The 17089-nt window shown below is 36.2% G+C and overlaps 1 protein-coding gene across 6 annotated transcripts in view; it reads right to left on the bottom strand.

Annotated features, from left to right (window-relative positions):
- Positions 1 to 4384: 4384 nt before the first annotated feature.
- ACD5 (Diacylglycerol kinase family protein) overlaps positions 4385 to 17089 on the bottom strand; it is a 28415-nt gene continuing 15710 nt past the window's right edge. For 5 of the 6 annotated variants that reach the window (XM_089991550.1, XM_089991547.1, XM_089991548.1 and 2 more), the window contains 6 exons: positions 8071 to 8220; positions 6954 to 7055; positions 6479 to 6853; positions 6056 to 6122; positions 5814 to 5980; positions 4385 to 4838 (listed from right to left, as the gene is read on the bottom strand). In XM_089991550.1, the coding sequence (XP_089847676.1) occupies positions 5843 to 5980; positions 6056 to 6122; positions 6479 to 6853; positions 6954 to 7055; positions 8071 to 8220 (832 nt within the window). In that variant the 3' untranslated portion in view covers positions 4385 to 4838; positions 5814 to 5842. Of the gene's footprint in view, positions 4839 to 5562; positions 5695 to 5813; positions 5981 to 6055; positions 6123 to 6478; positions 6854 to 6953; positions 7056 to 8070; positions 8221 to 17089 lie in introns of those variants that run through there. The other variant, XM_089991546.1, reaches the window with a different exon arrangement.

The following is a 17089-nucleotide window of genomic DNA, read 5'->3' as shown; positions in this document are numbered from 1 at the left end:
TAGCAGAACTTCGTCTCTTATCAAGTATGACGTGAGAATGCTCCTGAGAAAGAGACAAGAACACGTCCACGCGTGTACCAAAAACCAGAAACTCACGTCTCGGTCTTAATGGAACAGAAACTCATGGTGATTGAAAAGAGGTGGGCACGTTCTCTCTCTCTCTCTCTCTCTCTGTGCATGGGCGGAGTAGTGCCTGATGAGAAATCAAAGATAGATGTATCTGAGCTCGTGTAGATGTAAAAGGATGGGGATATGCGTCAGGGTGGCATGAGCAAGTGACGTCCATCGCCCCGCTCGAGGGACAATGCATCTGTACCAAATTCAGTACCACGTTCATACTGTTTTACACTAAACAAATTGGCCACCTAACGTGCTCACATAGGTAGTACCATCACATTACATCCCCGTTGAGGTCAAACTGCTCTCTCTCTCTCTCTCTCTCTCTCTCTCTCTTTATATATTAGGTGAGTTTTTCAGTCTTTTTATTTTACTTATAAATTCATAGAATTCCGACACATGGTTAAGTTTTTATAATGTTTGAAAAAATGAACAGTGTAAAATCTTTGTAAATTTTTGAGGCTCCAAATATCATCTTTTTCATTGAAAACACAGTGTGGTTTCCTCATAAATCGATCATGCCCAACACATTTATGAAGTCAAAACTGCAAAAAATACCAGAAAACAGAAAAAAACCAATTTAGCACGTATCATTTAGCACTAACATGTGAGCAGCTACCAATTTATATATATATATATACACACACGAAAACTTATATCATTGAACAGGTGAAGCATCGAACGACACGTTCTTGACCGCTTCTAAAAATTGTATTCACGCAAAAAAATTGTGTCGCTTATCGTGCATGAGATCAGCGGTGCAAAAGCGTCTAATTTGCATCGAATGACTCAAGTGTTTGATGATAAAGGTTACTATATATATAAATATATATATAGAGAGTAATGTTTAAGTTCCAAACCATTTATCTCCCATACCCCTTTAAAAAATTGTGCTTAAATGTGTTTAATGCTTAATTTAAGCTTTTAGATGTATTTATCATTATTCACTAAAAATCATGCTTTGAATCAAATTAATTTAACAAGAATTCTATTCAGAGCATGAAACTATTGAACTGGATATCATAGTTTCAACCTTTATGTAACCAGATAGATGTATTTAGCATGATTTGTTTGCTAAGAGTCAAACCTTAGAATGGGTTATTTCTATCCAAAAGTATGATTTTTTGAGTTGACAAATTTTAGTATTTTGTGGGCCATTGATTTTTTATGCTCTTTAAAAACCTACTTATATGCCAAATTCACATGATTCAAAACTCATCTTCTATTAAACAAACCGATCTATATCGCATCCATTGTCTGATTCACCAAAAAAATCTAAAAATATGAAAAGAAGGTGATTTATACTCAATAATTTTGTACCTTCAATAGCACTAAATATTGACCCATATATATATATATATATATATATATATATATATATATATATATGATTTTTTAAGTCCTGGAGTTTGATGCATTATGAGTAGTTGATTTTTGAAGCTTTTGAAATATGATATTTGCTATTATTGAAGGTACCATATATACTATACAACTGAAAATCTTAGGTGCAAGATGTATTAACTGAAGCTAACCACGTAGATGTGTTTAGAATGATTTGTTTGTTAAGGATTGCAACATGGATCAAATTTTCTCAAATAAAAGCGTTATTTTTTGAATCATAAAATCTTCACAGATTATGGCTCGTCAACTTTTCAAGTCCGTGAAAACCTGTTTGCACATCACAAACGCATGAACCAAAACTCATTTTACACTGAGCATGCAAACCATGCTGATCAGAGCTATAAGGTGTGTTAAAAAGAAAAATATATAGAAAATATGAAAAAGCAATGATTTATAGTTAATAGCATCATAACTTCATAGTAGTCAATGTTCAACACACACATCTATATATATTTGTCTAACTTAAACTAATTATATTAAACATAACCATATTCAGCTGGTCAAATGAAAGAGACATTTGTTAAGTAATTGTATTTTTTAAAAGCACACAATTACCTTCAAGTGGAGAATATTTTTTGTTTTTAAGATAAATAAAAGGTCAAAACACATTTTTTTTTAGATTATAGTTTACTTGAAGAATTTTGCTTTTAAAAGTGTTTTGATTACTTTAATCAATAGAATGTTTGTTAGCATTAATATAACTAGATTGAAGTTGGATAAACTTTTAAAATATATATAAATATGTTTGAGGAATAATGATGTCCACCACATTGGAGGGACATGATGTATCTGTATCCAATTCAGTACCACGTTCCTACATGGAATATGAACACATATCTGTATCAAATTCAATACCAGATTTCTATATCAAATATGTACCATTACTTTTGCCTTACTCAACTCATCTGTACACCTAATATGCTAACATAAGTCGTCAATGACCATGGAAAGTCGCATACTCGTGAGGCCAAGCTCTCTCTCTCTCTCTCAACCCCGCCAGTCCATATATATATGATGATCTTTAGTATCAATGTCCATACAGTATAAATGAGTCTAAATTCACATGGGTGAGTTGTTTCGACTCAATTTGACACCGTAACGTGTTTTTTTAGTGAGGATCGGCCCTTGGATCACCAAATTCTGATGTACAAACAGGTTTTCCAGCAAATGAAAAATTCAACAGCTGAAATCTTTCTGACTTAAAAAAAAAATTGTCAAAAAACCATGATCAATGGGCCGATATCCACTAAATCAAACATGCATTACATCTAATGTATCAGATACTGTATGGACATTGATACCAAAGACATCCATATAAGACACGAGAACTGAAAATATGAGATCTAGCTTATAAACTGTGCTTTATAGATTTTTTGCTATTTTCTGTTAAATCACAGATGTGATCTACATCCTAAGTTTTATAAGAACCAGCCCTTGAATCATCCTATTATGATGCATAAAAAAGATCTTTTAAGGCTTTAAAATCAATGACTCATAATCTTCATAAATATTCAACCATCCAAAAATCATATTTTCCATTGAAAATATGTGATCCAAGAGTTGATTCCTCGTAAATTCATCATGCCGAACACATCTACATGGTTGGATTTACAAAAAGGGCATTGGAAATGGCTAGTTCACATGGTAGTTATTATATTTCTAATTCACATATTCTAGTGATTATATATATATATATATATATATATATATATATATATATATATATATAGAGAGAGAGAGAGAGAGAGAGAGAGAGGAGTAGCTGCCTACACCCCCTAGGTGTTCATAGCGTGTGTGATGGACGGTGCACAAATTTTTGTAATGCTGAAAGGGTCTTTGGCGGTCACAACCGCCGCCAAAGACCTTTGCGTGTGTGCGCCATGTGCCACACACATGCTGTGCAACTTCAACCATCCATCATCAGTGATGGATGGCCTGGGGGAGTAGGCTGCCGTAAGCAGCTACTCTCTCTCTCTCTCTCTCTCTCTCTCTCTCTCTATATATATATATATATATATATATATATATATATATATATATATATATATATATATATATATATATATATACTGCTGCCTATAGGGGCTTTTTAAGGGTTCCTTTCCATGTTTTTCTAGAATCTGACCATATAGATGTGTTTTATGTGTTTGATTTTATAGGAATGAACTCTTGAATCATTCTATTCAAACACGCAGGTAGGTTTTTATAGGGTTAAAAAATTGATGGTGTAAAATGTTTATAAATATCATAAATATTCAAGGCTTAAAAAAATCATATTTATCAAAAAATATGATCCGAGTGTCATTTCCTAGCAAATCAATCATGCCCACCGCATCTGCGTGGTCAGTTATGAAAAAAAAAACTTGGAAACCCTGGTAGGCTGCCGTAGGCAGCTACTCCCATCTCTCTCTCTATATATATTTTGTTATTTGATACTAATGAAGAGTATAAATCACTTTTTTTTGGTAAATTGGATTATAATGAAAGAACGAGATCCACTCATCCTTATCTTTGCATCGTAATGTCATACCCCTTATTGGATTTCATTGTTGCAGGTTGTTTTCATGAAATCCGACTCTAACGACATGATCTACATGATCTGTAGTGAAGATCAGCATTTTAATCACCTGTGTGACTTTTTGGCCATTAAAAAACCAATGGCCATAAAAATGCCAAAATTTCATAATTAAAAGATCGTCTTTTTTGCTGGAGTGCATGCACTGCATGTGAGAGAGAGAAAGAGAGAGAGAGGTGGTTCGTGTCCTAATGACTTTGCACGAAAACAGCAAGCGTTTTTATAGTCACATAAGGCTACTCGCACTACATCTACAAGACACCATTGTTCCTGCCTCAAATAAGGCACATTGACGAAAAAAAAACTTTTATGTTCAATTTTAGCTTTTGAAATTCCATTACAATATGTTTAGATTGGATCTTAACCATCATGAGAGCTTTACAAATGAGATTAAAGGCAGGTCAGATATCCTTTTTTTATGCACTTCTCATTATTCGTCGTACAGGCCTGCCAGTTTGATAAAAAAGATTCTTAGAATAATATCCCCATTTTTCTGGCAAAGGTGCTTTCTAAGTACAACATGTTGCACCAAGCTCCCTCTGTCTTGTATTACTTTCCTTGCATCCGCAGTTGCGTCAATTCATGCAAGCAAATACAGTTGGTATACAAAAATTGGTGACTCTGAAATGCTGCCAAGTTGGGGGGGGGGGGGGGGGGGGAGTGGTGTTGTTGGGGGAGCATAACATATATTTCTGGAAAAGAACTTATATTTTTGTTGGCCGGTTGCTTGACTCTTTGAGCAAACCTGAAAGAACCAATATCACAAGTAAAAAAACTACATAAATGACCTTTTAGTCATAATCTTAGAATTTGGGGAACTTGTAACATAAGCCACATATATGATTTAAATAGAATCAGCTCACAGTAAGAGTGGGTAACAGGCCGGGTATCCCATGGGCTGGTGGGTACCCAAGCCCGCTATGGCAGAGGTTTGGGCGGTATCTGCACCCAAGCCCTATAAGAATCGGGCCCAACCCGACCTGACTGGTAAATGGGTGGGCCCGTGTAGGGCCAAAATACAATTTCAGCGGAGCCCAGACTGACCTAGCCCATTTATCAGTCGGGTTTAAAGGGCCCGGCCTGGCCCAACCCACCTAGATTTGGCCAGAACTGGATATGATTCAGTCCACCTGGGTCTGGTAAGGCTAGTAAAGGGCAAAATTACCAAGCTTGGAGTGTTGAAGCTCCAAATAATGGCAAACCAGCCCGAGCTCATCATCATGAGCAGCCCACGGCTCAGCTAACCATACCATAATAAGATGCTCATTTCGTTTGCCATCTCCATGAGACAACGAGCTGCTCATCTCATTTGCCAACCATAATGATCTGCTCATCTGAATGAGCACTTAATGAGCCGAGGCAATGAGCCACTCATCTCATTTGCCAACCATCGTGTTAAGTGCAACCAAGCACCTTGACTCAAGATCATATATTTCTCCAATCATCTAAAAAGTCCAGGTCACAGGAATCCAATAGGCATAAAAAAAGGTCAATCCGTTATGCTTTTTGATAGACTCGCAACTGCATGTGTGGGTCAGACTGAGTTGCTAGAGTTTTGATGAGTCAGTGGAAACCCTGACCAAATTGAGCAAGCTGCGAGTCTGCAACCAGCACACTCTTACATTGACTCCTAGAGTAGAGCCATCAAAATAGAAATAGCAAAAGCAATACCATATCCAATTAAAAGTAATCAAAGTTTGAAATATTTCAGGCATTTTACCTGAAGCTCAACAGGACCGTTAACAGTCTTTAATCTTCAGGCCCATTTGCAAACAGACTGATCAAACCCCGGAAAACTTGAGCAGACAGTTGGTGTGCCTGAAAGAGTTCACCATCCAAGTTCCATACACTTTCATCCCCAGACGAGATGAAGGTGAACATTGGAGTCTAGAAATGAAAACGGATGAATTAGCAGTAAAGAACATAAGGCAAGATGTCAATTTTTCCAAATGTTTTGCATACTTTATGGTGTTCCACAAACTTAAAATCTAGTGGATCCGCGCCTTTCCTTGCAAGCCGAGTTAGATGCCTAGATATAAAAAAAACATCAGAAAAGGTCAATCCCCTTTCTTAGCAAAATTAAGAAATGAGAAGTTTCAACACTTGATGGTAAAATCAAGTTCTCCACACATAATTAGAGGACAAGAGAGCAACAGCAGAAAGGAAAGAACAGTTTTCTTAAAGAAACTCAATTGAACAAGAAATGAGAGCAGGTGACGAAGTTAGCAATCCTTCTTTTAAACTTATTTTGTTGAAAAGCAGATTTTAGATTTTTTTTCCTGCTCCAACTTTCATTATGTAATGCGATTAATTGGATAAAACTAAGTCCATGATGAAAACATTCTCCAAATTTGAGTGCAATGAGAAAATTCTTTTCCAGATTACCAGAGATACAGAGCATGAGGGCAATCCCTAATCAGTATAAGATGTAGGAGACCATCTGCAAGGTGTGCATCAGCCACCACACCATCAGGGGCCCTTTCGTTGCGACATGAGATAATGGCTGCACCCACACTTAAGAAACGCCCTTTTGTCCTTATCCACCTTAAACTTTCATTCTGTGCACATGATTGAGATGTATCATCATCTGAAAACAACTGAACAGGCTTTACAGCCTCACTACAAGTGGGACAGTCCACCCGGCAGATAAATTTCTTTGCTGGGCCGTTAACTCTTTCCCCAATTTCTTGGGATCCGCTTTCACTACTATCTTCCTCTGTTTCTTTGGATGCCACAAAAGAGACCTCTGCTTCATATGATCTGAAGAGACCAAGTATGATTAGAGAGAAACAGAAGGGTGAGGCTAAAAACAAAGCACTGCTCAAGATTTACATGTCCGGATCATCTTTCTCTAGGATACCTGTGTTGTAAAAACACCTTTGTTCCAGCATAATCATAACGAACAGGGCCCAGCCAGCGATAGCACTCACTCTCTTTGATTACGTCTCCATAGAATCCATACCTGATGATAGGCTCGCATGATCAATGTAAGTATGAGAAATCCTTACTGAAATGAAACATCGGCAATTTAAGAAGTTTAGAATATCAACAATGAACAGCAACATTAAGTGCCCATTATAATTCAGAAGTCAGCTGAATTATCTGGGTTCTCAAAAAAACATGAACAAATAAAATTCTGGTTTTTAAGAACTCATTTGTTTGAAGCAGTCATCTAGCCATTGTTGTGCCCAAAGTTACCAGAAGCTTCATAGATAGGTAAGAAGTGCACTTCTCAAAAACTCGCTTTGGAAGAGTGATACTCCTCGCTTCTGAAACTTGATGGGAATCTGAATTCTCCCACACTTCTCCTATGCTTCCCACATATTTTTTTCCTTGCTTCCCTACATGCATCCTATACACCTCTCATGCCACTTTTCACGTTTTCCATGTGCTTCCTTTCACTCTTCACTCACTCACATTGTACTTTCTCTAAATTGACAACCATCTTTTTTACATTTTGAGAAGAATTTAATTCTTACACTACAAAATAATGAAATTTAAGAAGTCATTTTTATGTTAGTTTTTATTCTCTTCATGTTTGATTAGTATTTTGCTTTCCATTCGATCCCATATAACTTCCTTTTTTGTTCCTATTTCGTTTTTAAATGGACTCCTTGCTTCCTGCTTTTTTATAAATTTTAAAATGCCTCACTTCTTGCTTCCACTTCTTGTTTAGTTTCCTGCTTCCCTTCCTAGTCTGATAACCTTAGTTATGCCCCTTGGTGCTCTTGTCCCTAGGCCTTCTATTTTTTTCCTTTAATTGTCAGTCTTTGTAGTGCTAGTTATTGTTAATGCACCTCATTGTTATTCGTGTCATCTTGTTATTATCAATTTGATTTTAGTTATGCATACAAATTTTATGAATATTAACCTCATGCAGAGAAAAAGGATTACAAATATTACAAAAAAAAAATGGTCACATTATTGTGATTGAAAATCTGCAAAAGCAAAGAACATCAGTAATATAGAGAGAATACCCTGCAAAAGATGCTGCATAGCGTACAGAAGGTGCCTCCATAGATGATGCAGTAGCTTTCCATCTAACAATCTGAGCAACATCAAGAAACCTTCGTTTTCCAAGGACAATGTTCAATGCAGATGTCACAGGATCACGAACTCCAGTAGAACTACAAACATGAAACAAATAATGAAAACATGTTTTCATTTACAAATCAAGAGGTAACATCCAAATAAGCCAGCCTTGTGTACATTGGTACAAAAGTCGCAGTATCTGGTTAAAGAGTAATGACAAACATTGACCAGCACTGCTACCATCAACTTATCACCACGCTAAAGAAAAAGATTAATCATAACAAAGCAAAGCTTAGCAAATGGTAGCTGATCATGGAGGAGTTTGGATGGATGGAGGAATAGGGGGGTTGGCTATGGTGGAGATGAGTGAGGAATCAGGGTAGATGAAAGATGAAGGGGAAATCTCACTAAAGAACCCTAATGAGCTAATCTCAAGCCCCAAGAGGCAAGAGCCACATCCACTCTACAAGAGAGAGACCAAAGAGAGGTAATTCATTAAGAAGGATCCTTAAGCATTATGAAATAACCCTAGCAGGGAAGTATTTATAGACCCCATGAACCTCAAAAGACTAGAATACCCCTCACTAAGTCATGTAACCCCATACACCCTCCATAGATCCTTGGATCCAAATACAACGTGTGAGGAGATCCAAATCCGCCCAATACAAAAGAAGACCTAAAACAAGAAACTCACCCAAATGGTTATAGTACCCATGGTCCAATACCCCTATAATTGGGTCTTGGATCTAAACATGTCCAAGAGGGGACTCAAAATACAACTCAATAACCCTCTTTTTACAAGTAGACTGGATCCAATAAAATGGTATGCTATCAATCTCATCCTCTTCAAAGTGGCCTTGTCCTCAAGGCCGGAAGCTGGAGATTCATCTACAAGTGGGTACTTGTGGGATTGTTGTTGTCCCCTCCTTTGAGCTCCATGAGGATGTAACCTGAGCTTCCTCACAAGTTGGTCCTTCTCGTGTAAGAGAGCCTCAACCAATCTGACCCATGTGGCATCATCCATAAGGTGAGTGATAGTCGAAGGTAGATTCCCATATAGTGCTTTAAATGGGGCCTTATTGGGAGAAGAGTGATCCACTCAGCCCAAGGCAGCAAGTGAGATTTATGCTTTTCCCGGTTGCCCACAATGGCTCTCAAGAAGGTTTCTTCAGATGGTGAAAACCCACGGAAAGCATAAGAGAAAACATGTGTCTTGCAGCTCTTGCTGCAGGGTGAGAAACCCCGAAAACCATAAGAGAATACATGTGTCCAAGGTGAGAAACCCCGAAAACCATAAGAGAATACACGTGTCCAAGGTGAGAACCCCCTAAAAGTATGGGAATATGTTTTCCCATTGTGTGGGGTTCTCTCTTCGTGATCATTTGTTTCCCACTTTTTGACCTCCTTAGTCACAAATTGGGACACTTGGGCTATTTGTGATTCCTTGAAAATGGAAGGCTTTTCATAGCCATGTTTTGTCAAACATGTGTGCCACCATAATTGGGTAAATGTTTGTTTGACAGTTGTTGCCTCAATGGATGAATTTGGTGGTTTGTAACCGGACACTGCTCTTCATAGAAAGTAGTCAAATCAATATTAATGAGAATATGATCCAATTCCTCACATGAATTGGAGAAAAATTCTGGTAGGTCTGCACATAGAATTGTCATGATTCAATACAATTCTTCAATGAGCCACTTATGAGCAAAACCTTAACACGAGAGACTACCACTTATGAGTCTGACACAAAGGCAATATTGAAATAAGCCACTTAAGGGCTGAAATGCATATAAAGAATACAACTTGTATTAGGGAAAAACCCTTGAAGAAGAATACATAAGAGAAGGGGAGACACCCCTATATATACAAGAAAGAGGCTTCATAGAGCCATTGGGGTCTACCCAACGGCTAGAAATGTAGTCATTGGGTAGAGTCTAACGGCTCCTATGAGAAAATCCCAATAATGCCCTTCAAGGTTGAGATATTTACAAAAATAAATAAATAAAGAATACAAAAATACAAAACAAGAAAAATGGAAAACATATTTACATGTGAAAAAACCAAAATGCCCTTGTGAGGTGCACACACACACACACACACACATATATATATATATATATATGTGTGTGTGTGTGTGTGTGTGTGTGTGTGTGTGTGTTTGGATGAGTAAATGTGAGATACTGCAACATACCAACTACACTCCAATATTTGGTCGGATCGGAGTGCAATTCTACTTCACTAATACTCAATCTTTGGTAGATAGGAATATGGGTGAAAGCTGGTTTAGATTCCTTCATCCCTATCTTATTAAGGAGATCCATAGTATATTTACGGTGTGTAAGAATAAAAAAAATAAAACGGGGAGCAGGATAAGCTTTAGTGAAGAAGTCCGCCTATTGATATTCTGATGTGACATATGGCAGGGTAACCGTTCCTCTCAGATATTCGTCGTGTATATAGTGACAATCCATCTCTATATGTTTGGTACGCTCATGGAAGGTGTGATTATTGGCAATGTAAATTGCACTTTTGTTATCGCAACATAGCTTTGAAGGATCGGAGATATCGACACCCATATCTTTGAGAAGACTTTGTAACCAAACAAGTTTAATAGTGGTAGTTGCCATAGCCTGGTATTCGGCTTCAGTAGAGGATAGCAAAACTTTATGTTACTTCTTGCATCTCAAGGCAATAAGAGAATCTCTTAAAAAGACACAAAAACCAGTAGTTGAGACTCTATCATTAGGGTCTCCTCTCCAATCAACATTAGTATAAGCAAGTAAATTTAATGAAGAGGATGAGGATAAAAATAACCCTTTAGTGATGGTATTTTTGAGGTATCTAATGATTCTTAATACAACACTCGTGTGGACAGTTGTAGGAGCATGTTGAAACTGGCTAGCAAAGTGAACAACATGAGCAATGTCTAGTCTGGTAATGGTCGAATAGGTGAGAGACCCAATGAGTTGTCTGTACGATGTGAAATCTTCTAGAAGAATCTCATCCTCTAGTCTTAGTTTAGCATTGATCACTTTAGGAGTTTTCACCTTCTTATCATTTGAAATTTCAGACTTAGTACATATATCTGCAGCAAGTTTCGTTTGTGAGAGCATATATCCACGGAAAGAATATGCAACTTCAATTCCTAAAAAATATCTCAAGAATCCTAAGTTAGAAATATCAAAATTATTTTTTAACATATTTTTAACATTACAAACACACATTTGATCATTCTCTGTTATAATCATATCATCTACATAGAGTAAAATAATAATAATACTAGTTCTTGCATTTTTCACAAAGAGAGCAGCAACTCAGTATAACATGAATGAAAACTCAAACTAGTCATGACATTACTAAATCTATCATACTAAGCCTTAAGAGCCTACTTAAGACCATATAATGCTTTTAAAAGTTTAAGAGTTTTTCTCTGTTCAATATTAAATCCCGGTGGAAGATCCATATAGACTTCTTCATTTAGGTTTCCATTAAGAAAGACATTTTTAACATCCAATCGATATATAGGCCAGTTTTTTGGTTGATGCTACGACTATTAGGGTCCTAACACTAGTCATTCTAGTCACGGGCGCAAAGGTTTCCTCATAGTCAATATCATATTCTCGTGAATAGCTTTTAGCTACTAATCTTGCTTTATAATGTCCTAAAGTTCCATCACTTTTAGTTTTAACTTTAAAAACCCACCGGCATCCAATAGATTTCTTATTAGGAGGAAGTTTAACTATTTTCCAAGTGTTAGCTTTCTTGAGAGCATCTAATTCTATGTTTATGGCTTCAATCCAATGTGGTATGTTTTTTGCTTGATTATAATGTGTGAGCTCATAATGGAAGTGTAAAGCTATTAAGCAAGCCCTATAATTAGGTGTTAGTATTTCGTATGACATAAACCTATTTGGTGGAATTGATTCTCTAGTAAATTGCCTAAGAGAGGTTTCTTCTAGAGATTCATTATTTTGAGAGAATTTTTCTAAGGCACTAATAGGTTTATTGTGCTCACGCCGGGTATAAACTTAAAGGTTTTTATCAATGATGTCATCACTACTTAATGATGCTTCAATATTAAAGTTTTCATATTGTGTGTCATCTATTAATTCAAAATGATTCAATGAATCATCAATAGTATGCATATCTTTTGTAGGAGAAAGATCAAACAAAAACATATAGTTAATTTCATCTTTCTTATCAAGATTTTTCAAACCATTTTCATATTCTAAGAAGGTCACATCTTTAGAAACATAAAGTTTGTTATTTTTGAAATCAAAGCATCTATATCATTTTTTATTTTCACCGTATCCAAGAAAAACACATTCAATCTCTTTTGAAAACAAATTATCTCTTTTATGTAAAAGTACAAAGCATTTGCAACCAAAAATACGTAGACGATTGAAGTCGGGTGTCAAGTTAAGAAGTTTTTCATAATGAGAGATATTTTTCAAATTGGATAATGGCATACGATTTATTAAATAAGTGGAAGTTAAAAAGGCTTCGGCCCAAAAAAATTTAGGGATATTTTTAGAAATAAGTAATGTTCTAACGGTTTTATAATATGCCTATGTTTTCTTTCCGCTAGTTTGTTTTGTTGAAGTGTTCTAGAACATGATCTTTGATGACAAATTCTATTTTGTTTTAGACAATTTTTGAAATCATTGGATAGATATTCGCTACCCGAATCGGATCTAAGAATAAATATATTACTTTGAAATTGATTTTTAATTTTTATGCAAAATTCTTTAAAAATGAAGAAAACTTCGGATTTAAAATTAAGAAAATAAATTCACACATATCAAGTAAAGTCATCGATGAATGTTACATAATATGAATAACCACCTTTAGACATAACTGGAGATGGACCCCACACATCCGAGTGCACAAATTCAAAAGGTCTTGCTGAAATAAATGTTTTAGTTGGAAATGGAATAGACTTCATTTTTCCAAAAATACAATCTTTGCAATTCATATCTTTTTCTTTACAAATTTTGTTCCCAAAAGGAAAAGGATACATTTTTTAGTAGCTTGGTTGTCCAAGTCTTTTATGCTAAGTTTCAATACTTTTGTCTTAGATATAAGTACAAAAAGAGTTTGAAGGAAGAGTCAAATGATCCATGAAGTAGAGGTCTCCCTTCCTATAGCCTTGCCCAAACCGCTTCCCGAACTGGAGATCTTGCACAAAACAACCATTAGATGAAAAATGTATTTCATATCCATAGTCGACAATTTGAGAGACCGAAAAAGGTTTAGGTTCAGTTTTGGAACAACTCTAACTTTTGGAACAAAAAACTTTTGAGAATTTTTGGGATCTAGTGTTCCTATACTCTTTATTTTAAAAAAAGTTCTATCAGCCGTATAGACAGATGTTTTTGAATTGGTGCATACATTGGTTAAAGCCTATGTCACATGGGTGCGGGTGCGACACGAGTGCTTCGCAATTTCAAAAATTTTGGACACGGGGACTGTGCACAGTCTAGTTTATATATATATATATATATATATATATATATATATATATATATATATATATATATATATATATATATATATATATATATATATATATATATATATATATATATATATATATCATTTTTTTTTGTTTTTTGCCATAAAAATGGACAAATATAGACTCGGTCAATGTTGACCGAGTCCAAAATGTGGACAAACTCAGCCCTGATGCGTTGACCGAGTCTGACTCTTCGTTGACCGTGTCCACCCCGTGTCCAAAGCCGCACCCGTGTCGGGGCATGTCGACGCGGGTGCGTCGACCCCCTAGCTGAGTCTGTGTGACATAGGTTAAAGCATTTTCATGGAGAGTCATATGAAAAGATGCTTCAAAATCTAAAATCAAAGAATACATACCAGGTGGTGATGTGGAGGCGATGACGGCACCCGATGTAGAGGAGGTAGCTTTGAGAATTTGTTGAAGAGCCATAGAAATTTGTCCAAGTGTTTCTTTAAGATCTCCATTATTGCCTCCATCTTCCTTTTTGGTAGTTGACTCTTCAACAAAAGCAATCCTTGGCTTGAAAGTTCCCTTTAATTTGGAGCAAGCGAGTTTAATATGACCCGACTCATAGCAATGATGACAAACAATCATTTTTCTACCTCCACCATAGTTATTATTGTTGGTATAGTTACCTTGCCTCCCAAAGTATAGGGGTTTATATGTTTTAACATTGTTGCCCGGTTTAGACATGACTAAGGCATCATCAATACTCTTACTCATGCCAAGCCGAGTTTCTTCTTGAGTAATTTCGGCAATAGCATCTTCCAACAGAGAAAGAGTGGATCTATGTAGAAGGGAAAATCTTACTTGCTCAAATTCGAGACGAAGCCCAAATAGAAATTGAAACAATCTTTCTTGTTCTATTTGTTTTTGCCTAAGTTTCACATCCTCAATGACTACCCACTTAGGCTCTAAAAGTGCTAATTCATCCCATAGAGGATTTAAAGCACTATAATAATCTTAAATGCTCAAATCACCTTGTTTGACAATTCTTACTTTTTCTTGCAAAAAATAAGTTATTGCAAGATCTTTTTGGGTATACATATCCTTCATAAAGAACTAAGCCTCATTGGCTCTTCGAAATTTAGCTATATTAGCAGATAACTTGAGTTCAACGTTATTCATGAACCATACAAGAATTTTTGCATGAATTCTCTCTCAATCTTTCACCTTTCTTTGATGTTCTTCAATGGCTTTGAGGCGAGCATCTCCCTCAAAAGCTTTTTCTTGACCTCCTTCTATCTTGTTGAGCTTTAGTTGAGGTTCCAGAATAGAACCCATTACATAACCCCAAAGTTTTTTCCTTTAAGATTATTCTCCATTGTGGATGCCCACATCATGTAATTCTTGCCATTGAGTTTGAAGGAGAGATCAATCTTGGATTCCATTGCACGAATAGGGTATGAGAAGGAAGAGGGAGAACCTTGTTACGATTTCCACGCTAAGAATTGTATGTCTATGATACCATGTAATGAAGTATGCAGAAACGTAATACAAGAATGCTTAACACATTCACAAGGTCCAATAATGGACAAGCACAAAGTCACAAGAGAGAAATACAAAAGAAGTCCATTAAGGGACAATACAAGAGGCCTTTAAAGGCTACACATAAATAAGTAAAAAAGGCTTTATTGAATGGGAGCTCAAAAGCTTGAAGAATACTATAACACCCCAAAAATCCAGGACTTATAACATTTTACGAAAAATTTGAAAGCTTCACAATCAGTCATTTTTCAGAGTTTTAAAAAGCAGGTCAACGGAAAATGGCATTTGAAATACCAAGTCAATAGACCTTGGGCACATTACAACGTAAACTTTCTTTCACAAACAGATTTGAAACTCTGTATATTTAAGAAACCAAATAGATTACGAAAATATAATTTTTAATAGTTTAAGACTTGTATAAAGGAGAGATTTTTCAAGAAAACCTTTATGCAAATTTACCAAAAGGTCTTCAGGAGCGAAACGTCAGGAAAAGAGTCTCATCTTGATCTCATCACGCCATCGTGCCATCGTCTGTCCTGTAAACCTAAACATCACTTGTACCCATAAAATAGGTCAGTTTCATGAAAAAATAGTAGGGAACAAGTAAAACAATATGGAACTGAAATAAGCAATTTTAACAAGTAATAAATTATGTCTAACATGATTAGTTTACTTATTCTAGCAAGTTACCTCTAGCAGGAGCAATAGATTATGCAAATGAGCAATTGATTATACAACCCCGTGAGTGTTTCCAATGTGAGAAATTAATTATGAAATCAAGTGAGCTATTAACTATCACAAGGTAAGAGTTCATGTACCACAAGATATATGTAATTTCATGACAAGTAGATACATAAGATGCAAGCAATTACACAACAAGAAATTTTATTAATCACAAGATATAAACAACTTATAAAGCAAACAATTACATTAGTCATAAGTTGTAAACAGTTCGTGGATTACGAGCTGTAAACAATTGCACAAGCAGTTTTATTAATCATAAGAGACTCGTGCCAACCAGTGTTGTGAACAGGATATTTAATGTTTCGATATTAGCTGGCCTTGCAGGTACACACAAGGCACGACACGTAGAAATAACTGAGACTAATCTGGAGGTTTATTATGCCATGTATTTTAGATACCTCGAGTAGCTAGCTGAATCTGCTCCTAAGGGGATGACTAGTAACCGAGAGAGAATTTTCCAAAGGCATTCGTAGACAATGGATGCATCCTACTTTTGCAGAAGTCCATAGGAGCTACCACCTAGGATGATTTTCAGTAGTCCCTTTCTCCTAACTCCGATGATTGGGAAAACCGAGTCATTTGCTCGTAGGGTGGTTGTGAACAACCTATCCATCAGAGTTTTGTATCAATCCATCCTCTCTCTTGATGAACACAGTGGGTTGAATGGGTGCATCCAGTGTTATTTAACTGAAGACTCATTTTATATGCTCTGGTCTTTCACCCCACTCAAGCATCTTGCCTATGAAGACGAACATCATCATTATGTGATTTCAACAATATGTTATTGCACGTTTCGAGATTACCACATACCTCATATCCTACTCATCGTAGTACAAACATACCGTACCTATCTAAAAATACAACCACGATGAGAGGGGTTAACTTATGAGGGTGAAAACATTACCATTATGTGATTTCAATCACGTGCCATCACATGTTCGAGGTAATCATAAACCTTTCATCCTACTCATCGTAGTACGCAACGTACCTATCTAAAAGTACAACCACGATGAGAGGGGTCAACTTACTTGTGAGGGTGAAAACATTACCATTATGTGATTTCAATCACGTGCCATCGCACGTTCGAGGTAATCATAGACCTCTCATCCTACTCATCGTGGTATGCAACGTACATGTCTAAAAGTACAACCACGATGAGAGGGGTAAAAATTTCTCAAAGAAAATTCCCACAGCAATAACTCGTAAAAAGAGTGATG

This window comes from Nuphar pumila, chromosome 16 (genome assembly GCF_984573655.1).
Source record: "Nuphar pumila chromosome 16, dmNupPumi1.hap1.1, whole genome shotgun sequence".
In the NCBI taxonomy this organism is placed as follows: domain Eukaryota; kingdom Viridiplantae; phylum Streptophyta; class Magnoliopsida; order Nymphaeales; family Nymphaeaceae; genus Nuphar; species Nuphar pumila.
This window is presented reverse-complemented; position numbering and strand designations above follow the sequence as displayed.